This window comes from Melanaphis sacchari, unplaced genomic scaffold (assembly GCF_002803265.2).
Source record: "Melanaphis sacchari strain LSU unplaced genomic scaffold, SCAv2.0 Contig0_pilon_pilon, whole genome shotgun sequence".
In the NCBI taxonomy this organism is placed as follows: domain Eukaryota; kingdom Metazoa; phylum Arthropoda; class Insecta; order Hemiptera; family Aphididae; genus Melanaphis; species Melanaphis sacchari.
Window position 1 is genome coordinate 9,272,559 of NW_020270366.1, and position 24,366 is coordinate 9,296,924.

The 24,366-nt window shown below is 25.0% G+C and overlaps 2 protein-coding genes and 1 long non-coding RNA gene across 7 annotated transcripts; 2 read left to right on the forward strand and 1 right to left on the reverse strand.

Annotated features, from left to right (window-relative positions):
• Nucleotides 1–1,125: 1,125 nt before the first annotated feature.
• On the forward strand, nucleotides 1,126–15,066 carry LOC112596916 (protein cycle). Of its 4 annotated transcripts, none has more exons than XM_025342806.1 (15): nucleotides 1,126–1,480; nucleotides 6,379–6,420; nucleotides 7,483–7,593; nucleotides 8,765–8,830; nucleotides 9,403–9,640; nucleotides 10,246–10,338; nucleotides 10,426–10,543; nucleotides 10,633–10,782; nucleotides 11,207–11,489; nucleotides 11,553–11,697; nucleotides 11,754–11,872; nucleotides 11,932–12,199; nucleotides 13,306–13,471; nucleotides 13,536–13,719; nucleotides 15,029–15,066. In XM_025342806.1, the coding sequence occupies exons 2-14, from the start codon at nucleotides 6,392–6,394 to the stop codon at nucleotides 13,703–13,705; spliced, it is 1,956 nt and encodes a 651-aa protein (XP_025198591.1). In that variant the 5' UTR covers nucleotides 1,126–1,480; nucleotides 6,379–6,391; the 3' UTR covers nucleotides 13,706–13,719; nucleotides 15,029–15,066. The 4 variants fall into 4 exon arrangements, with proteins under 4 accessions (XP_025198591.1, XP_025198598.1, XP_025198574.1 ...); XM_025342813.1 differs by having other exon boundaries at nucleotides 11,553–11,691; XM_025342789.1 differs by lacking the exons at nucleotides 1,126–1,480; nucleotides 6,379–6,420 and adding an exon at nucleotides 7,184–7,400.
• LOC112596953 lies at nucleotides 11,396–13,384 on the reverse strand. Its single transcript, XR_003114805.1, has 3 exons — nucleotides 13,288–13,384; nucleotides 12,424–12,513; nucleotides 11,396–11,476 (listed from the first exon to the last, which is right to left on the reverse strand). It is a non-coding gene; the product is annotated as an uncharacterized LOC112596953 (long non-coding RNA).
• A 634-nt stretch (nucleotides 15,067–15,700) lies between the features above and the next one.
• Nucleotides 15,701–23,191, forward strand: LOC112596939 (sushi, von Willebrand factor type A, EGF and pentraxin domain-containing protein 1-like). Of its 2 annotated transcripts, none has more exons than XM_025342826.1 (11): nucleotides 15,701–15,820; nucleotides 18,704–18,919; nucleotides 19,140–19,191; nucleotides 19,347–19,453; nucleotides 19,546–19,705; nucleotides 20,850–21,012; nucleotides 21,088–21,206; nucleotides 22,393–22,529; nucleotides 22,624–22,766; nucleotides 22,832–22,934; nucleotides 23,051–23,191. In XM_025342826.1, the coding sequence occupies exons 1-11, from the start codon at nucleotides 15,772–15,774 to the stop codon at nucleotides 23,101–23,103; spliced, it is 1,302 nt and encodes a 433-aa protein (XP_025198611.1). In that variant the 5' UTR covers nucleotides 15,701–15,771; the 3' UTR covers nucleotides 23,104–23,191. The 2 variants fall into 2 exon arrangements, with proteins under 2 accessions (XP_025198611.1, XP_025198620.1); XM_025342835.1 differs by lacking the exon at nucleotides 15,701–15,820 and adding an exon at nucleotides 17,358–17,441 and having other exon boundaries at nucleotides 23,051–23,134.
• The last annotated feature ends 1,175 nt before the right edge of the window (nucleotides 23,192–24,366 follow it).

A 24,366-nucleotide genomic window follows, 5' to 3' on the forward strand; every position in this document is an offset into this window, starting at 1 on the left:
CTCTACTCAGTAAACACTTTGTAATGCAATATAACATGACGTGCTATACAACGAATTCCATTAAAAAACTTATTTGGCCGCTTTAAGTTCCGTAAAACAAATATAATATGGCGGATTGGCCCACCGGGATACCGTGAAAAATTCTGGTGGCCTGGAAGTTACATGGCTCGTTGGCCTGAAGAGTATATAGATTGAAATTTTTTTTTTATTTTATTCAAGAGATGAAAATATTGAATAGGCAGGAAGAAATTCATTTTCTTGGCTTTAATTTTTTTCCTACTCCACCCCTAACATTATGTAATAGAATGTTATACCTATGCAGCTGGTTGTACCTACATTGTGTTGAAGATTACATGTATTTATATAAAATAGGTAGCTTCTGTCCCTATAAGAGTGTTACCAATTTGATAGCTTTTTCAACTCAAATCTTTTGATATATTTTCGTGTATAGATCTCTGCATTACATATTTTTATTGTAAAAATAATAATTTTACATATTGTGTAGGTATTCCTAATTTTTTTTAAATATGTTTTTTAACATTCATTTTTTTGTTACATAATCTATAAAATATTTTTACAATAAGTATTAGAGTTGTAGGTATTTAAAGGCTTTAGCATATTCTTGAATAAAGGCACTTCGAAACTCTTAAAATATGTAAAAAAAAAATATATCTAGGTGATAATAATGTATAAAAATACCTATATATATATATATTTATAATTATAATATAGACGTATCGTATCTAATTATGATGTTATTATAAGTCATTTCGTTGTTATCTATATGCCGTTAAAGCAGGAAAATTATCAAGTTGTTTATTATAAGCTATTACAAACTCTCGCCTGTTATTATTATTTGTTTTACACATCTTAGAATGTATATTAATATAATATGTATGCACAATAAAAACACGAATTTGAAGGAACTCGATAAGGCTGTTCGGTGGTATAACTCTCCGATAACAGTACTTGTATACATATACATATATATATATATGTATAATATAAACGCATTAATAATATAATATTATATTATTGTGTTATTGTGATGAGCGAGTCGACGACGGCGGTACATGGCGCGCGGACTAAAAATGATTTAGATAAGTGAACGAGAGTGAGGAGAAGACCTTTCTCGTCGTCGCACACAATATTCGAGTGTGTGTAATATTGCGTGTATATAGACCGATTGAGTGTACGCCTCACGAAAACGATAATATTATTATAATTTAAAATAAGTTCGCCTCGCCGGATGAAACGTGATTATTTACCGTTTATTAGGATTTGTAGAATACGATTATTTACCTATTATGTTTTGATCTAAGACAAAAAAAAATTAAACATAATACAATTTCCGACTTTTGCCGCTCCACCGACGTTTTACTCGCGTTGCTCGACATTTTGACACAGAAGACGATAACGAACATATTATACTTATTATTGTTGATGTATATTTATTATATATTTATATAATTATAAATTGGTGAGTAGCGCATAATTTATTCGAATTTAATATACGCACAATTATAAACGTAGGTTCGTAGAGATTATTGACGAGTAGTCATAAATAATATCATATTCGTGTTTGAATTCAATATCTATTACAAGTTACCGCTAACTATTAAGGAGGGGAAACAGTTTTTAACTTACAATATTCATTATCACCTCTTAATAATTTACCGCCAATTGCAAAAAAAAAATCACATTCAAAAATATTTTTTTATATTCACAACTATGAACTGTAATACTACAAGTAACTAGTACAGTTATTAGTTATACACTTCAATATAAATTATTATACTTGAAGAATGATACTAGATTTATTAGCATACGCATACATAGATTTATGGTAAGAATAAGTGAAGCGATGAAGGGGATTTGAGGGAGGTATTGGAAACGGGATTAACTCGTCAAAGTCTTTAGAACTCTTTAAATTGTTCATTATTTATACGAAACCAAAATAATAAATCAAAATTGCAATCGAATATAATTTCCTTAAAAAAATATTAAGAAATATTAAATCACTTTAATAGCCATGACTTGATTCTTAAAAATAAACCAGTTATTTCAATTTTTAAACATTATTAAATCATAAAAAACATAATAGATCATAATTTCAACACTTAATATTTAAAAAATATTAAGACAATAAAATCTTATCAGGTAAACTTTGAAGTGATGTCAATAGAATTTTTCTTTTATGTTATTCATGCCTTGTATATATATATTTTTCGCTGAGAAGTTTACTTTTTGTTCACAGATTGTATTTATTAAAAAAAAAAAAAAAAAATGTTAAAATATTTTTTTTTTATATATCTGTACGTGAATTTTTATGTTTAGTCATAGTATAGTAATGACTAAATTATAGGTTTGATACTTGTTATAAATACATTTTTAAGAGAATAAGAGCCCAATTTTTTATTAACATTTATTTGACTTATTTTTTAAAATTCAAAAAAATGTTAAGTGTAGAGACCTGAAATTTTTATTGAATACTTTTATTGTCAATTTTTGATAGGGTAGAAATATTCAAAATTATGGTAAAACAATTTTCTCTAATGATTGAAGCTGATATAGTTATTTGAAATTTGCTTAGAATAATTTTATTATTTAATAATAATTATTAATTAGCTAATATCATATGAACATTATTTTCTATATAGCATATTACATTAGTCATTTATTAATAATTGATGAAGTAATTCTGATACCAACACTAAATAATTTTTAGACAATATAATCTTTAAAAATAATATTAGTTTTATTTTTTTGTTCATAATATGAAGAACGCAAATTTGATTTCACGTTCTGTATAAAATAAGAACACTTTCCCGTTCGTCGTTCCTATATTATATGAAAAGCAACGTGTTCCTTTCTAAAATTGAGTGTGGTATAGGGCTTAGGTTATATTATTATTAATACGTCTGAGATGAGATGGTTATTTAGACATTAAAAAGTTCTCTGTTGTATGTAATATAAGCTTTACCTGTTTCAGCCAGACTACGAGTATGCTAATATATTTACATAATACACACACACGCGCGCGCGAACGTGTTTATATGTTACGGGGACTCGTTTCCACAGAAAATATAATGTAGGAACCAAATAATAAGCACATTTTTTTTGTAAATAATATTTTAATTTTAATAGAAATAAATAAAAATAATTACATCCAGATAATAGGAGGTTACTAATTTCAATATATAAACAAATTCTGAAATAGCGCTGAGCTATACACCAAACACTCATTTGAGTGATTTTTTAAACGGCTGTAGGTGAGTTGCGGCCCAAAATGTCGTTTCCGATGTTGGAGACCAGTAAAATGCGGCTCGATAATATTTTAGGGATAGGTTAGTTGCGGCCCGACAATATTTTAGCTGCAGGTGAGTTGCGGCCCGAGTAATTATCATTACCTATGTTGGATATACATAGTGGTAAATGAAATGTTTGATACGTATGGAAAGTTATATTTTTATATAATATGACAAAGATTATATATATCATTTCATTATATATTATCTGCCGTATGACTTGCATTAACTATGATAATCAGATAATTTCAAATGGAAAAATAAAAATTGTCAATGCGTATTCAGTCCAAAATTAATCTTTGTTTTTATAAGTTTACAATGGGCCGCTACAGTGAGATATTCGTCTATCGCTTAAGTCCAAAAAGATTAGCCGAAGTTCGTTTACCCTTTTTGGCTTGCTATAGGGTCTACGGTCACGACGGAGCGATACTTGGTGATATCTCAGATTTATAGAAGTAGACGTAGAGATAGTTACCCATGCGACCTTTACTTGTGAACAAGTCCGTCTTCACATTTTTGCCACAGACTCGGTTTATTGTTATTTATGTCACGCGTACGAATGCGTTAAAACCATAATATTTTTTAACGGTTTCTTATGCTGTGCGATCGTACTCGAGCTCAAGTCGCAGGAGTCTCGTGACTAAATATATATTTACATGTTTTTATTAAACTTATAATTTGATTTTGTAGTGAGTATATAATATAGTATATACATGTAAAACATGTAATATATATATACTAATGTATGGCCGCAATTTGTACGTACCTCTTATAAACCCGGGCTGCAACTCGTACGTTATTTAGGGATTGGGCCGAACTCACATAGGTTCAAACAAAACAATGCCTATAAATGAGTATTACTTACAAACGATTAACATTGGGCTTCTTTCAAAATTTACCATTAGGAACCTTCAAAGTTTACATATTTATGTTTTTTAGTTTTGATTAATTTTTTTTAGCAAAAATGGGAAAGATAATTATTTTTAAACTTAGTGTTATATAATCCGAGATAAACAATGTTGTTTTTCTTGAATATTTATGTTAAATACACTATCATTAGAGAGAAAAAATATTGAACTTAAAAGTATTCACTGGATAACCACGCGTAAAGTAACCGGAAGATTTTGTCTTATTACACATATGGGGGTGGGGTGGTAAACTTCCCTAGAAATGTTAAAAATTTTTTTTTTCTTGATACGGTTATTTAAACTCATGTAAAATAATTTTTTAATTAATTTGAAAATATTCTCGCTTCTAGAATTATGTTTTTGTGTATACGTACAGCTTATGCGGCTGTAATATGATGTTATAATAAGATTTTGTAAACAGAAACGAATAAGTGATGTTATTCTAACCCAAAAATGTTACTTAATGGCTCAATTATAAAAAAAGAAGTCAAATATCTCAATAATAGATACATCGATTAAATTAAAATGTATGTTAACACATGATTTATATAATAATATGATCATTATGATCTAACTTTTTTCACCAATCATTTTGATAATATATAATTTATTTTTTACCAAATTTAGAAAATGGATTAGTCTCGGTAAAACTCATTAAAAATTTAAATAAACCTAACCTAACTATTTATAAACTGTATGTTCCTCTCTCAGTTTTCGTTTGAGTATATGCGAGTGAACTTATTCCGTTTCAATTGTCATATAGTTGTATTTATATATAGTTACTTACATAATGTAGTTATAATACATATTATCATTACATAATTATTTTTTTATACAGCCCACTTATATTTTCCCGGTAGTTCACAGGACCAATCCAGGCCTGGTTATTGGTTACATAATATTATTATTTTCTGTTATCATCCTGACGTATTAATAGATGTATTCAATTTATGATATATTATTATGTCTAAACACTCTAAACATATACTATATTCTATCAAAAATTTCAAACGATTTTCAACCAATTATTATATATCTCTGAATCCCATTTGTTTTAATTTTGAATGATTATTATGTTATGTACACGTATCCTGTATTTAAAATATATCTAGATAATAACTTATGTCAATTTCTATTTGTAAGATATTGCGTTTCACATAGGCATATACAAGTCTTTCTATTAAGTATTCGAATAACTATTCAAATTTTAAACTTTAGACAGGTGAGTGCAGTGGAGTATTTGGAGTAATGTAAGCATTTATTGATGATTATAACAGGTTCTAAAGAAATATAATATTAATAATATAGGCACTAAAATATAATATTGTAAATTGTAATAGTTACAAAGTAGTTTATAAAGATTAATAGTATAATAACAATTAATTACCGAGATTAAAATGAATTTCGTAAAAAGTAATAAATTATGAATAGTTCGAATTTTTTATGATTAATAAAGTATATTTACATTTAGTAAGTATACTTCAGTTTTAATTTTATTTTTAATTCCTCATTTTATCTTTTTATCTGTTCTTATTCCTCTAAAAATAGTAATGTATATGATATAGTAATACAATTTTTATTAGTGATTAGTGAAGGAATATTTCCTTGTTCAACTTAATACTTAGTTTTAAATGTCCTGTTTTATTTAATTCAACATATTATTATTTACGAAAAGTCATTTTTTTATTGTATGTATTCTACTCGAGTGTAAATATCTATATAATTATATGTATAGAGAATATTTATCGTCGATAACTTATTAAATAGGTATAGTTCTATGTTTTTAGTAATTGTATGTAAAAAAATAAATTATTAGGATGCATTTGACAGTTACCTATATACCCCCTGCTGTACAGTCTAATTATTTGGTTAAGTAGATATCCAATACATCTGAATATTTAAAAAACAAATATAATATCAGTGGCGTATATTGTTTAGGTTTTATATTTTTCCCTCGGTGCGCGTAACAATAGAAGGGCAGCAATCTCTGGTTCCGACAAAAAGGGTGGACATTATTAATTTCCTCTAGGGCAAGTTAAAAACAGATTTTATACTCGAATTTTACAAAAACTTATAAAGGTGTTACCTCAATTTCAAGTATTATTTACATTTTACACAAAATAATCACAAACAAATAATATTAATTTTGTATAATATTTCAGAAAAGGATCCAAAATGAAGCCGAGAAAAAGACATTATTCACGGTATGATCAATTATTTAAACATAAATATAATATTGAATTATGTAATATGACATCCTCGTATAGCTAGTTTGAAAACAAAAAATATAGTTTTATTCAAGCATTTTATTTTTGTAAAGAACAATTCGGAAGTTTCTAATATTAAATATAAATATATTATATTTAATACATATATCAATCTATACATATTATTTTTATGAAACCAAATCTTAGTAAAAATATGTATTTATAAACAATGCATACTAATAATTTTTTTACAAAAATTATAGAACATTTTATTTATAAAATATATGAGTTAACCCATCCAAAATTCAAAAGTTTGATAACACGTTATTTATGTACGCATACAGTTATAAAAAAGCTTGTCGGTAAAGTTATATTCATGATGATTAACAATAGGAATTTTAAGAAATTCAATTTTTTTTTAAATAAAATATTAGGTAATTTAATATATAATAATAATTATTTATAAATTTATCATAATCATGGTAACATGCCATATTATAGACCTTACAATATAAAGCGACTGTTTTAATGCATCATATAGATTCTAATCTAGAATATTATTCAAATGATTCCTAATATATTATTTTTATTGGTTTTGGATATATATATATATGTACATGTACAATTGTAATCGTGCTGACAAATTACGTAAACACTTGTTGTTTCGGCCAATGGTAAGGCTCGATCACGTCGCACAAAACCACCCCCTAGTATATCTCGCAGAAGAGATTCTTTAGGACTATTGGATCTGATACTTACAAGTGTTAGTTGTACGTTGCATTTATTTCGTGAAAGCTTAGTTTATAACAAAATTTAACTAGTCAAAAAATGGCTAGAAATTCGGATTTTGCTTCTTATTGTAATAATCTGTTACACGACCATAGTGATTTAATAAACTTTGATAACTTGAGTCATGACAGTCCCATGGAACAACTTATTTATTATGATTTACAGCCTGTATCTGAAGCTATTAAGGAGTAAGTAGTTAAATATCCCCCTCCCCCAAAAAATAAATATTTTGTAAATAATTTAAGAAGAAAAATAATACAACTTTTTTAGAAGTTCATATAACATGCAAAATAGTTCTCGAATGGCTTCGTCGACAGCAGACTTAAGTATGGATTTGAGTGGAGATGAAAATTTCAAAAGCAAAAGGAAAGGATCCGCACAGTAAGTACTGATAATGCATTTATATATTCACCATAATAAAAGACAAAATAATATTTATATTAATTATATTTAAAGTATTAAAGAAGGTAAGTTTTAATGTAATTTTAAATTTAAGCTAATCCATTATTTTTTAATTATACAATATTTCATGAATTGTTTTGGGAAAATTCCAAATTGTTAAAAATTTCATTAGCTTACAATTTTGAACGATTGATTGTATTAGTTTTATCTTATTATTTTTTCTTCTAACTGTGTTTGAATTAAACATGAATTTAAAAATTATGTATATGTGTTACATTAATACTATTTGTGTCAGATGTATTAATTTTATAAAACAATTGTAAAATAAAAAAATATATATAAATTACAAATACAAGTAATTGCATAGTTTCAATGTTTACGTAAGAAATGGATTATTGATATTAATTTACAGTGGTTAGAGATACATAAATTATTGATTTGTTAATTATTGTTATTAATTTGTAAATAAATTAACGTTTTAAAATTAATATCATCAATAATCAATAACTAAATCATACTATGATAGAGTTAATACTAAGTATTAACTTTTAATTTAGTTATAAATTACAATATATGTTGCTCATCAATTTACTATATTTAGATAAATTAAAATAAGATAATCCAAAAATTGAATAATGCGTATAATAGACTTATAATTTTAATATTATCTTATAATTTATTGATTTAAGCTAAAATAACACAATTTTAATTAATATTGTTCTATAAATTGGAAATTATACCAAATATATCGAATATTTTGATGAATGATTATATGTATTTGAAATAATCTAAAATCATTAATAAAATAAACATATTTTTGTTATTATGTAATTAATATAAATAACAAAAGATTTATTTTATTGAGTACCTATGGGAATTAGATTTAGTGATTATTAATGTTCATCTAAGTATACAAAATATTTGAAAAAAGTAAGAAGAATAATTTAAACAAACATTTTAGTTGTTGGAACATAATTAGTATATTGGTTATATTTTTCTATATATCACAAATGTAACGTAAATAAAGTACTAATAAATTACTCACAAATAGAATTAGTAAAATAATTTTTTTTTATTTATTTATTTTTTTAAATATTAATACGAAGTTAATTATTTGTTTTTTTTTTTTTTTTTATTATTATTTTTATAGTGGTAGCGATTTTGACGATGACAACAATGATGATTCCAGGTCTATTCGAAATGACAATAACAAAAAGTAATGTGTAATTTTCATTTTAAAATATTATGTCTTGAACTTTTTTTTTCATAATTTTAGATAAATTATACTTTAGATAAGTATCAAGTAGTATATTTGATTTAAAACAATATGTGCTTTTAATTTTTGTTTTAATGTTTTGGTTAACTCAGTCAAATACTTTAAAAACTTTCATAAAGCATTCTTTCATTTAAAAATTTAATTGAGTAATTGGTATTTTTACATTTTTTATAAGTGTTTAAAAAAACGGGAAACTTGAACTTGTTCAAAATTATTTTAAGAAAATTTAAATTCATTCTTATTTTTAAATTTAAAGATCACCAATCAAACTATTTTTACAACGTTATTTTGCATAAGTATTTTCATATTTCAACATAAACAATTCTTTTATCTTTTAGTATATTTTGTTAATGTTTTAATTTTTTTAGTGATCACATTTTTTAATTTTTTTTTATTGTTTTATAAGTTCTACAAACTTTAAATAAAAAAAAAATATATATATAATGTGTGTTTATTTCACTAATGTTTTTTATAATAATTTATACATTAACAGCTAATTTGCTTTATTGTAGACATAATCACAGTGAAATCGAGAAACGCAGAAGAGATAAGATGAACTCGTATATTACTGAATTAGCTAGTATGATACCAATGTGTCATACTATGCCACGAAAGTTAGATAAACTGTCTGTGCTCAGGATGGCTGTGCAACATATGAAAACAATTCGAAGTACGGTTAATTCATATACTGAAGGTCATTATAAGCCTTCATTTTTATCTGATCAAGATTTGAAAAATTTAATCACACAAGTGAGTTTACTATTAGGTAGAAGATACTTATATTGTATATTCAGCTCTCTTTAAGTACATAATCAATTTAAAAATTACTAGAAGTTCTTCTATCTAACCTAACTATAATTAGTATGTATTATTATAAATTACGTTTAAAATATTATATTTTTTTTTTATAGGTATTCTAAGATATAAATTAGTTATTACTGTTATAAAATTGTACTCATATACAGATTACATTGATGTGATATAAATAAATATGTATAAATTCTTGGCATATACTTACCTATTATACTTATGTATTAAACTAGTAACTAACATTTAGTTAGAATGTACATAGTTACGTGTAAAAATTAAAACTATATAAATAATAATATTAATAGTTTTACCAATATTTCCAAATAATTATTTTTTTTAAACATAGAATATATATATATTTAAATATTAGCGATAATGATTTTTCATTATATTTATATAGTTTTATTGTAAGTCTATAGCTGTGAACGTATTTATAAACTAAATTTTAGATATATTTAAGTTGTATAACAAGGGCAAACTACATATTAAAGCTTTTAATACAATGCTTAAGTTAAAATATTTCAATAGGTATCAATATTTTTCAGGCTGCTGAAGGTTTTGTTCTCGCTGTAAGTTGTGATCATGGAAAGATACTATATATATCTAAATCTGTGAATCAAGTTTTAAATTATATACCAGTAAGTATACAAATTTAAATATAAAAAAAATAAAAAAAAAAATTAAAAATGTCTAATAATCTTAACTGTTATTTAATATAAATAAAGGAGGATTTGGTCGGAAATAATGTTTTCGACTATATTCATCCGAAAGATGTAGCTAAAGTAAAGGAACAACTATCCTGTTCAGACTTTGGCCCTAGAGATAAATATATTAACGCAAGTAGTAAGTTTGAATTCTGTTGTTTTATTTGAAGTTAATATAAATATTATATAGATAATACGTATAACAGGAGATAATTCTTTTTCCAACAGCAATGTTACCGGTGCGTGCTGAAATGATGAATACATTGTCAAAAATGTGTAGTGGAGCTAGGAGATCATTCTTTTGTCGAATGAAGTGTAAAGCGTATGATATAAAAGAAGAAACAGACACGACTACTGGATCAAAGTACACTCAATCAGGTATATATATATAATATACATTATATATTTTATAATTGTGTATTTAATAGTAAGTAAAATAATAGTAATAACTAATAAGTCTAGATAATATAAAGATTAGTACCATTTAGTTTAAATTAATAATTAAATAACACATATTTATTGAACTTTATAGCAAATGAAATAGTTCAACCAAAATGAGATGATTGTTTTCGATTATATTTAAGTTATATTAATATATTATTATATTAACATTTATTGAAAAAATATTAAATACTTTTTTATTCACTTTCAAACTACTTTATTGTTTATTAGCTATTAAAAATAAAAATAAAAAATAATTTACAAACAATTGATTTGATTACTGTACCTCTCCCTATTTATCTGTTTTTGAATGACATAATAATAATATACTTTTAATAAAAACGTTTATTTATGACATTAGATAGACGATATAGTGTAATCCAGTGTACCGGTTATTTAAAACCTTGGACGCAGATAAACGAATGTGAGGATGTATCTGGGAAGAGTTTGGGATTAGAAGAAGATAATGATGGTAATGGCGTTCGAGCGGATTCGGGATCTGCGAACAATACATCGTGTTTAGTAGCTGTTGGTAGAATTATTAATAATTTGGCTTCTTCTTCACTTTTATCGGACATAGTGAAACCTCCATGTTTCACTTCAAAACACACAATTGATGGAAAATTTTTGTCTGTGGATCAAAGGTAGACCGTGAATAATTAATTATAGTTAATATTTGTATGTTTAAGCAGTCGTTTCTATTACAGGGTTACATATATAGTTGGGTTTTTACCTCAAGAATTATTAGGTACTAGCATGTACGAATACTTTCATCAAGATGATATTGCTAGACTTGTAGATATCCACAAAGCAACACTTCAAGAATGTACGCCAAAAGACACAGAGGTAAATGTATGTAAAAATTATTTATTTCAAAAATAAAAACTATATTTGTTTATTTACTACAGATATATAAATTTCGGGCTAAAGATAAAACATTTGTAAACTTACGAAGTGAATGGAAAAGTTTTCGAAATCCTTGGACTAAAGATATCGAATTTATTGTTGCAAATAACATTTTAACTAGGTACTGTTAGTATTAATTAAATATTGATTTTAAATTTAACGTTTATTTTTTATTTTTAGGTCAGATTACAAATCTGATAGTAGTAACAAATCAGAGTGTTCTTCACAGGGCCCATCGCAAAACTATTATGATAGTTATACTGAACAACAATTGTCTAAAAGCCAACAGCAGTTGGGTAATAGAGAAATACAAAATTTGATTACTTCACATATAGAAGCAAACAAAATCGGTATGCATATTGTCGATACTGCTTTGGATGTAAAGAAGACAGTTTGTGAAACCGACAGTTCTCCTCCACAAACTCAACAGGACACAATAGAAGAAGTAGTTAGTATTTATCGACACTTAAAAGTATTACATAACTTTTTATAACAAAAATTACGATGCAGAAAAATCTAGTGGTAGGGCTAGAATTTGAAATATGACGTTTTTGGTTAGTAAAATTACGCTAGACTGATTTGATTGTAACCAACATTTTTTTTTTTTTTTTATTACATAAAATGATTTAATATAATAACATTAAACATTTAATACGATATAATTTCACTTACCTTCAACAGTTACAATATCAAATCCGTGTGGCTATTTAATTCTCATTATGTCAATCTTTATAGCGGGTATCATTCATTTACATTATACTGCTAACAAAATTAAGAAATTGTAAGAATAATGATTTATAAATAGAATATATGTATATATATATATAATAAATAAAATATTTTAGTTTGATATTTTATATGTTTTAATTTTAAATAAATAAACGAATAAATAAGATTTAAATATTCAATTGAAATGAATTTTCAAAATTTAATCAAAATCAAAATTTATTTGATTACGATAAATCAAATAGTTATTAATGAAATGAAAAATTCAAATGAGTCATTCTAATTTCATTGGTTTAAATGATTAACAAAATATAATAAAAAATATTAACTATTTCGTGATCTCTATTCCTAATTTTCTGTTTATAATAAAACTACCCATATAGATAATAAAATATTATAATATGAAAAGGTTTGGTTATACATAAAATAATTTAACATTATTTAAAAATATTTCTATTACGCATGAATTAATACTATTACTAACTGTTATAAAAACAAAAAAAAAATATTCTCAATATTCATAAATTTACATTTTTATTTTTATTTCTAAAATACTCGGAAATACCCATGTTATCTGTGTATTTCAATATTTGGCGTTTAAATCGTATTACCAGTAACAGTAAATGTATTATTTGGATTAGGTTGGATTTTATGTTTTCGCATATTTTAGATTTTTGAAATTTCTGAAGAAATAAAATTTAGGAAATAACAAACATTCGTATAAATAGTTAGACGTGGTATGTGGTAGGTTTTTTCATTAATAATTATAAGATTTGTATTATTGTTAAGTACATTGTATATGTAACTTACTATGTTCACTGTTTCTAGGAGTCCAAGAATGATCGTTTACCGTTTATGAATTCACCGCTGGCGATGCTCAACGAACCTGGTACGTTGTCGAGTAATGGTGGCGACGGCGGCAGTGGCGATACAGTTTCGTCGTTTACCGTGATTCAGGAGAGCGTGAACCTGTTGAACTCGACTAATACCAATAGTATGCAAATTTCAACCACACTCCACTTTCGAATTTTGTGTAATCCAAATACTTTTGAATTCAGGTGACTCGGGTAACATACTCGGTGAAATAATGACACCATCCCCACAACAGTTGTCTAATTTGGGAACTAACGACGAGGCCGCTATGGCTGTCATTATGAGCTTCTTGGAAGCCGACGCCGGACTCGGTGGGCCTGTTGATTTTTCAGGATTACCATGGCCTTTACCGTAATGCGTATAATAATGGTAACGATTAACACTGTTTATAATTATTAACAACAATAGTGCTTAATTATTTTTCAATGGTTTTGCTATTGATTAATTAGAATGTAAAATTAATTAAAACACTTACTAAGATAAATGTCTTATTTAAGACAATAAATACAATATTGAAAATTAAAGAATATTAACAAATTATTAATATTAATTTAAAATTTTGTATTAAATATGAAATATATTATTGTTCATAATTTCATTTTTCTTCAGAGCTTAGATAATATAGTATTAATAAATTTAATTTTTTTTGTCAACTCGTCCTATTTTTTAAAATTTTTTTTTTCTAATTTACTAATTATACACCATAATATAAATTGTAAATATTCTTTATAATAACAAAAAAAAAAAAAAAAAAAAACTTGTCCTATAATCAAGAAATGTATAACATTTTTATATTTTTCCCTGAAGAATTAAGAATTTTCTTACTGCTCATGCCTGTCGTAAGTCAACTAAAATGAAATTATGTTAGGATGATATCCGGTGTAAAGTATGTCAATAAGAGTATATAAGATGTTAAAAATAATAAGAAAAAAACAGAAAATGCCTATAGGTGGTTTGACCTATATCGAATGTTCGTGGTGATATGTAATAATTAATGACATAGTTGGTGAAGTGGATGATCAGGGGAACAATGGTGCACGGGTACCTGCCGGACAAGTGTGGTAGCCACTACACTAGTTATGTACATGAGCCTGGCTTTAGGAGAGTTAGTAAATAACTATAGAAATAGTGAGAGAGAGAGAGAGAGAGAGAGAGAGTAAGGCCAAAGAAGGATAGATAGAATAAAGTATAACATAAAAATAAGTAGCGTAAATAAAGGAAATATTGGGGTTAGACTCTGTGAAGGTGCATTAGGATGGCTGATCTTTTACATATTTGTGAGAGAAAAGCGAAGAAAAAAAAAGAATAATTATAAAAACGATACATATTATATGTATTAATTAATTTGCTTGAAAATTAAAAATATTTAAACTGCGATTTAAAAAAGTTTACAAAAGTGGTTTTAGGCTTTAAGTTTATTTAATAAGAACTTAAGTAAATAACTTAAAGTATTTAAAATTTTTAAATTTTATAATGACTATTAAATAATGAAATAACTAGCTCTTTTATAAAATGTTATATCATCAGAAATTATTGATTAGATCAATGACAGTTCGTGTGCCATTTGTTGGTACTAACATTTATTATTTAGTGTTTTTAAGAGAAAATAGTTTTTTTCGTTATATTAGAATATTTTAAAGTAAAACTTAATTAGATTTTTTATTTATTATTTATCCAGATTCAATCAATTGTATTTGTTTTTCTATGCAGCTGAATGAAGTATTATTTTTTCATATTAATTATTCAAATTATATGAAATTACATTTTGAAAATAATAACTTAAGAGATTTATTCATAGATAATGGTCTATTATATTAATATCTTAGTTAACTTTTTGTAACAAATACTTATAGAAGTGAGTAGTAAAAAAAAAAAAAAAATGAAGTAAAAATTGTACAGAACAAGAAAACTTATGTATATTACTTATTGACTAATGTTATTATTATGTTTTACAAGATAAAATAAATATTGTAAGCGTGTATGTTTGTATTTTTTTAAAATTAAATTAATGTGTTTTATTTTTTACGTTACTTAGTTTATCAATTGACTGTAGTATAATATTATTGTTAATAAATATCTTCGATATTTTTACTTACATTTACCTACCTATATATTTTGTTTACTTCTAATTTATTTTTTATTTTTAAGTTATACTAGTTACACTATTATTAACTGGACTGTTATTTTTTGATTTTTATATAAAGACTATTTTATTTAAAATAAATGGCATGTACATCTGGTTGGTATGTTTTATATATCGGAAACCTAAGGGTGGGGATGGTGGAATGGAAATGATATTAAATCCCGACAGACGGGCTCTTTGTGGTTTTACGTAGAGAGGTATCATGCGTATCAGTCATACTTATACTAGTTGTTTGATTTTGTTTTTCACGTGGTAACTTCTCATAGTGGTGTATAAATATGGAACTTACTAGAATTGTCATCGAATTTATCATATTAGCAAACACAGGTAAAATTATATGGTATTTAAAATCTTATGTTAGTTATTTTTATGAAAAAAAGAATCTAGTTTGATTTCTGATTAACGATGCATTAGGTATTGATTAAGCTGATCAGTTAAGTTGGTTTGAGGAGTATTAAAATAAAATTATTTTGATTTGTAAATTAAAATAATAATACAGGGTGAAGAAAGATTATGGAAAATAAAAGTTTTTGGCCACTGTCAAACATATTAAAATGTATTATTTAAATTAATTAACACATATCACCATACAACTTAAGGCAATTTATATACACGATTACAATTATTTAATAATATAAATTATATAATTACATTATTTACTAGTCACTAAGTATACATTTGAGAAGAGCTTATGATTCAAATTATCAAAGTTTGGAAAGTGTAATACTATCTATCTATATAATATATGTATATATAATAAATTTCTATTTATAGTTATAGTTAATAGCCTTAAAAAAATATATATTTATATTCAATTTACTTATATATTATTTGAAATTTGTGTAGTTATTTACCTTGTCTCAATTTATTGTATTTACTACATTTAAAACAAAAACCTTATTATTTGTTTTTGAATATAATAACTATTTATAATAGTATATTTTAAAGCTGTTCAACATTCTTGTAAAAACCGAACAATTAAGGAAAATTATTTAAAACCATGTAAATATTAAGATTTTTTTTTTTTGTTAATTCATAAAAATTTGAAGATTTTATTTTTTAAGGCAAGTTTAATAAAACAAAAATCACCTAATAAAGTATCTTATAATTACATACGAAAGTTAATAGATCATAATAAAAAATAGGACTTCAGTTAATAAAATATGTTATACATTTATAATAATGCTGTTATATTGGGTATTAACTGTAATAGTGTACTATAAGCATTTTAATAATTTTCATAGAAGATAAAAATTACTTTAACATTCTCTGTAAATTATAACATTTGCATCTATTGATGAGTCAAGATTATGTGCTTATAAAAAAATATCAGGCAGCACTAAAAAAAATGTAAATTAACATAACAAAATACAGGCATTCAAACAAACACATAAAAATTGGTTAACATTTTTTGGTAACACGTAGTAAAAGTTAATTAATATTTAAAAATATAAAAAATAAACATAATCAGTAGTTGAATTAAATAATTAATAACATGGTCCATCGTAACACCCACAAATACACCCACACGCTAGGTAAAATATTAATGATATTATATATAATATATTAAAAAAATAATTCTAATCTTATGATGCGTATGATTTTATATTCTTCGTTCATCGTTGAAAATTGTGAATCCGTACAACAACATCCTATTGCATTACACTCTGCTGCGTAACTATTAAATGGCATGCGAAAGGAGTACACGGTTGTTCAGTTTCGAATTATATTATTAATATAATGATATTACACCAACGTGCACATTTCACAGATTTATATTCTAAATAAAAAAAATCGATAATATTGTTGTTAATATTGAAGAAAACATCGAATATGTGTTTTCATTATTAACGTTACTCATAATGTTGAACTTTGTTTTATAATTATATATGTTAGTTTGTTTTTGTTGCTTAACACGTGGTTTAAATTAAATTTTTGATTTAAAACGGTAAGTGAGTTTATATTTTTATAAAATTTAGTTAGTATTTTTTAAATAATTTCCAATATTTTTAAAATTAATTGGTGAATACTTACGAAATTCTTCTATATTGTGTTGAGAAAGTAATGACGGTACTATGACATATATACATTTCACTATGTAGGAGGAAATTAAAATATTGAATTAATTATATAATTCAAAATAGATACTATAATTATATTATATTTATTACTAAATAGTTTATTAATACTTGCAAATTCTGTAAATTTGATAAATTTTGATAATTTTTGTATATCACCATAGGAAAACCCTTAAAAACTCTTCACCTCCACTTTTTCATGAACTTATAACTATTGCAATGCTTATTTTCAACTTCTATAAAATATTTATTTTTAATTTCTCGCGGTCTCGTTTTAACTTTTTTAATGACACAAATTAAATAAAAATTAAACTATTAAGCAAACGTAAAATTGATAAGTTTTAAATAGTAAAAGTTAATAATAGTATCTATAGCCATGAATCATGATACTGTCATAGTCCATAAATCGCGATGTCAATAAAATCAAATTTATTAGCACAGTTGTAAATAAATATTATAATATAATAATATTATGTCTACAACCGTGCTAAATATGGGCATGTCGAAGGTTTGACGTTTTGAGTTATATAATTTAAATTAAAAACTTTTTCATTCCATTGATATGTTAAGAATATTCATCTCGTTAAAACGTTTAATTTAAGGTGACACATGTTAATTTTTTCTGTAAAATAATATTTACCTGTAAAAAAATAATTGGTAAATTTACGTGGTAAAAATTTACCAAACTTACATCTCTAGTTTAAATCATATATTAACATAATGTCCTTAATAACATAGAGAGATAGGGGTATAATGACGGAGCTATATACAGGGGTGGATTTAAAAATTTGCCGCCTTTATTTAAAAAAAATTACCTCTGTACAACAAAATTTCCTTACATGATAACATTTTCTATGTATTATGCAATTATTTTTTCATTTAACTATATTCAATAAAAAATGTTATGATTCAAATATAATATTTTTTCTTTGTTTTTATTATATATATAAAAAAAAAAAACAATAAATTTATTAAATAATTACATATGGGGTGTTTATAGTATTGCTTTGAAAATACTCTAACGATATTACATTATTGCATTATTGCATAAAGAATCATTATGAAATGTATTATAGCTGTAGATATTGTGTAGGTGTGACTTATTTGATTTTTTTAAAACTTAATGTTATAGCCATTACATTTATTTCTTCCGGACCGTTGGATTGTGAACCCCGACCAGGACCAGATAGTGGGCAAGTAATGTTTACGGCATCCAAAAATTGGAGAAGGGCTGTGGAGGTGTACCAATGCGATGCTGGGTACGTTCTGACAGGTCAAACAAAGCACACGTGTATAGAAGGAGAATGGTCCGGACATGTGCCGTCGTGTACACGGCCTACTAGTTTCAGTAAGTAGATGTACTTTATTATTATTGTTTGTTATTATTATTATGTGTATCAATAAAACGTTAATATTAGATTACATTGATAAAAAAAAAAAATCAGCAGGGAACATAACATCTAAAATATTTGTCAACATGTATCTAATATATACCTATATTCCTATTTGAATAACAACTTTATATTTATACAATATTATCATACTTACCCTTTTTATATATGCTGCAGGTCACAACAACAATAATATTATCAATTCGGCACAAGGTTGGTTTTCATTCAGGTAGGAACTTATACCTATACTATGTTACTGCATAGTCATAAATTTATAAGACATTATTTCATGTTATGAATGAATATCAATTTTATCAGCTGCATTATGGTTTTTGTTAAATATTCATAAGATTTGGATTAAATCATAATATTTAAATATTTTAGACGTATATTAAAACTCGACACAAAAAGGAACATTCAAAACAACGAGAAGAAGTTGGAAAAAAAATCTGTAGATATTGAAACACCTGAAACACATCAACAGACATCAGGTAAAATTTTATATACTACTCAATTATTGTAAAAAATAGTATTAATAATTTGTTAATATTTTTTATTATTCTCGGTTATATCTATTTAATAGGACATGGTACATTTCAACTTCCGAAACATATGATTAGAGACTCGGCTAGAGAATATTCAGTAGGAGATTACGATTTAAGCTGTTTGTTTAGAAAACGACACGGAAAAATTTTTTTGAAGGCACCTAAGTTACCATATGCACGTGTGGTAAAATATTCCAAGTAAGGATCATAATTTTTATAAAATTAAGACGCATTTTACTTAGGTATAAATTATATGAAATATATTGTATATTATGTTTTGTATTATAATGTTAAGAGAGTTTTATAATTAATTGCATAGTAGGTATATGATTATGTATTTATTTATCTATAACTATTATTTGTTATTAATTATGATAGCCGGTAATATTAGGTTAAAATTTTTTATATTACTTACAAAGTATGAATATTTTTTGATACGCTTTTTTTTATGATTATATATTTGACAAGTGAAATAATTATATTTTAGGACTTTGTAAATTTAATTTTAATTCATATTACTATTGGGTTTGTTTTTTCATTTCAATATTTTCGTTGACATATTTTAATACAATTTTGACAAATGGTTATAGTACTTTTTAATACCTAGACACCCAGTATTTATTACACGTTGTTTAAATTGCCTGCTATTTTAATTATGTTAATGTTTCAACATATTTAATTTTAATAAAAAATACACAGTTATTTTGTATAGGAATGAATAATCATAATATATAAGCTTATAATGCTTGTAAATTATGTTTTTCTTTAATTTTTTTAATTTAACTTATCACAACATTTAGTTTTAATTTTAATCTAATTATTTGCATAACACGAAAAGATGAAATTAAAAAGTTATTCACACTATAAATGTTTATTTCAATATTAACGTATACTGTCCTATGCTCAAGATATTTTGCTACTAGATAATATTAACACTTTATACCTACCCTATTATAAAAGTAAAAATTAAAAACTGTATTATATTATTAATGCAATTAGAATCAAAAATATTATTAATTAATATTTATTTTTGTTTTAATGTATAGGTATTAAATAAAAATGTATAATAATTTATATTTTTTTTTATAAAAAATGTATTTTATTTCGTCAGGCATTTTATGAATACAAATTCCCATGCGTGATGTATTAATATAATAGTTGAAATTTATTATGACACTTCATTAACTTTAAGAAATATAGAACCAGTCTATAATTTAATATTAAATATAATATTTTATAAATCAATTTTTATTGTTACTTTTTTATTTTAAAGGGGGAAACCCCAAGCCCATGTTATAAATAATATGATTATTATGTAACAGTGACGATTATATTTTCATAGGAATAAAAATACTGTTGATCCAAAAAACAAATATTTAGAAGCGATTTACCATTGTATCAAAGGACATGTGTTCGAAAACCCTTCACATACCAAGCTTTATTGCAGTAATGGAAATTGGGTTGGTGTAAAACCATTATGTGTTCCCAAAACGACACCGATGACTGTTCGTATTATATTATATTATACTATAATAGTGAAATAATAATTGAAACTTACAATAATTATGCTAACGTGTTAGATGTATCAAATGGAATGTTACATTAAATGTCCACCAGATAAGAACGTGAGCTTAGCTAAAGGTGAAAAATTTATACATTTTGAAGTGGAACAGCCAAACACAAATTACGATTGGAACAGGTGTTGTATACGATGTACCGCGTGTTTATCAATTTAGGGAACACTGAATTTTTCGGATGGATTATATTGGAATGAATCGAATTTTTTTTTTGCAAGTTAGTGGTATATAAATATACAATTTTATTATTGATACATTTCAACATTTTTATCATTTTGGTATGCACAAGCGCAATAAAAAATATTTATTTTTTTATAGCTACATCTATTTTAAATAACATAATTGGATAAGCCTAATTTTTTAAGGTAATTTTGATGTATCAAGTATGGTTCTAAATTAGAAATTGACTTAATAAGAGCCATTTCGATTTTAATAAATACCACATTTTTACGATTTATTTAAATACTACATAAAACTATTTATAATTATTAATTATTGGTTACTTTTTGAATACTTTTACGTTTTTTTTTTTTTTTGTTTTTTTTTATTCAAGTAATAAATAAGATAAACATAATATGGATATTAATTTATTTATTAATTATCGATTACAACAGTTATTTTATAATTATACAATTAATTAAATACATTGTTTAAGGTTTGCTCCGTTATTTTCGATGCATAATAATTGAAAACGTTATAGACATCCTCTATTCGTTGTTGACATTATTTGATTTTCAGTAAGGCTATTACACGCTTCTACAATTTTACTTTTTAAAACTGCTAGATTAACTAGTGGATCTTTGTAAACTATTGTTTTAAAATGTCCCTAAAAAAAAAAAATACGTAAAAATATTCAAAAAGTAACTAAAAATAAATATTTATAAATGGTTTTTTGTACCTAAATGAATCGTAAAAATGTATTATTTATTAAAATTAAAATGGCTTTTATTCAGTTAATTTTTAATTTAGAACTATAGTTGATTCATTAAAATTATTTTAAAAAATTAGGCCTATTTGAATATGGTATTCAAAATAGGTGTTCCTATTTAAAAAAAAAATAATTTTATTACGCATGCGCCTACCGAAATGATGAAAATTTTGAAATGTATCCATAATAGTGTATATTTTATATACTATTAGCTTGTAAAAAAAAAAAGAATTCGATATATTCTAATATAATCCGGCCGAAAAATTTAGCAGTGTTCCTTAAATTGATGAACACACGGTATGGCATTATAATATTATAATATTAAAATATTCAATAGTATAGAAATTGCTTGATGAAATTCAAACTTAAAACATATACAGGTTTGGTACATTGAGTTCCGGTTGGTACAAAAATTCGTCGAGAACTTTGATACCAGGTCTGTATGTAATTACTTACACGGTTCGAGATGACGAAGATACGGATATTGCATCATGTAGGACAACTGTACGAGTGACTGGTAAAATAGTATATTTATTCAACTAGGAAATTAGTATACGTATATAATATATCGTATATCTATGTTTATACAATCGTTTATTTGCTATTAATAGATGACGAGGTTCCATCAGTGCAAGATTGTCCTACGTATGTGGAGGTAATAGAGGATTTTTCAAAAAAGAACACTGTTTCCGTATCATGGCCTGAACCTCGGTTTTTGGACAACATAGGTGTTACACAAGTGGCAAAAACAATGGTGTGTGTAAACTATAAGAATTTAAGAATTTTTTTGATTTTATTTACACGTTTTAATTGGTTTAGGAACCAGGTCAACTCATGGGGCCAGGATTATATAATGTATTGTACATGGCCATGGATGCATCAAAAAATGAGGCTACATGTAATTTCACTATTGAAGTTAAAGGTATCAACGCAAGTACACACACACATTTGTATATAATATATTATATATACCTAGTCTATTCAAAAACAAAAGAAAAACATGTAAACATTTTATTTAAATGTATATGTTTTGTTTAGATCGGGCAGTAATTGAAATTGAAAACAGTAAACTAAAAGAAACAATAAATTAAGTCATTTTAAAAAGACGATATATGAAGATTGAAATGTTTAACTTTACTAATTTTTGTTATAACAATTATTTAAATTAAGAAATTGTTTGATGAGATGAATATTTTTATATTAATAAATAGTTAATTTATTTTATTTTAGTAACACATAAAAAATAATGTTTAATTTTTAATATGGTAGTTTTGATTCTATTTAAAGTATTAATTACCAGCTGTTTGTTAGTCTTTTTTTCAGAATATTATCCATGTCAATTAAGCATAATTTTCGATTTACCTATGTATGTGGATGTTTTTGTATATTTTATATGATTTTTTAATACAATTGTACAGATTTCTTAGTATTATTTTTTAGTTTCTTAGATATATACTATACTAGCTATCTTCATAGACTTTTTTACCTTTATAAAAATGTCACCTTAAAATCCTGTAGTTCCTAAAACTTCAGTAATTTTTAAAACTTATTTTATCATTAATTGATATTGTGAACATCATCAGCCCCGAATTCGCCGCGTTAGTATATATTTGAAATATATAAATTTCAATAAATTTATAGGTATCTAGAACAATATTTAATAATGAACGTGGTTTTGTTTATAAATAATTTTCATATTTTATAGTTGATTCGGCAAACGTTATACACGAATAAGTTATAAGTCACGAGTTCCTACGAAAATCCCCATCGGAAAAAAACACTTGCAGTTTTTCCTGAATTTTTCAATATTCCGAATAACTTTTCTAATTTTTTTTTTTTTATCGGACTACTACGGACTTGAACTTTATCGAATTATTACAAACATAAAAAAAAAAAAAAAAATGAGTCCAATCCATCTATTCGTTTTCAAGTTATGCACTTACGAAACGAACTGCATTTCATTATTATACGTATAAGAGATGGATTCACTTTTTATACCAATAAGTGACATTTTGGCCTAAATCTACTTTAACTTTCCTCTTCAGATTTAGTTTTTTCAAAACGATTTATTCATTTTTTGTACTTGTAAATAGTGGGGTGAAATTGAATTCATAAAATTGAGTCGAGATATTCAGAGTTTCAAATGTACAACGGAAATAATATAAAATATTTATTCAATAACATTTGACATATTATAAAATATTAAGTATGTTAAACAACAATACGACCATCTATACTCGATGGTATGCACACTTGGACGGTTAAAATGGGTAAGTACGGCGATTTTACGTATCGCATACGTTTGTGCATAACTCTATCGTTGGTTACATAATGGGTTAAAAATAAAATGCGTT

Bases quoted from the DNA above. Each gene is read 5' to 3' on its own strand.
- LOC112596939 (XM_025342826.1), top strand. From the start codon at position 15,772: ATGGAACTTACTAGAATTGTCATCGAATTTATCATATTAGCAAACACA. The intron at 15,821-18,703 runs GTAAAATTATAT...TTAATGTTATAG, and splicing joins TATCATATTAGCAAACACAG to CCATTACATTTATTTCTTCC. The intron at 22,935-23,050 runs GTATCAACGCAA...TGTTTTGTTTAG, and splicing joins TTTCACTATTGAAGTTAAAG to ATCGGGCAGTAATTGAAATT.
- LOC112596916 (XM_025342789.1), top strand. From the start codon at position 7,252: ATGGCTAGAAATTCGGATTTTGCTTCTTATTGTAATAATCTGTTACAC. The intron at 12,200-13,305 runs GTTAGTATTTAT...CACTGTTTCTAG, and splicing joins AGGACACAATAGAAGAAGTA to GAGTCCAAGAATGATCGTTT. The intron at 13,472-13,535 runs GTATGCAAATTT...TTTTGAATTCAG, and splicing joins GAACTCGACTAATACCAATA to GTGACTCGGGTAACATACTC.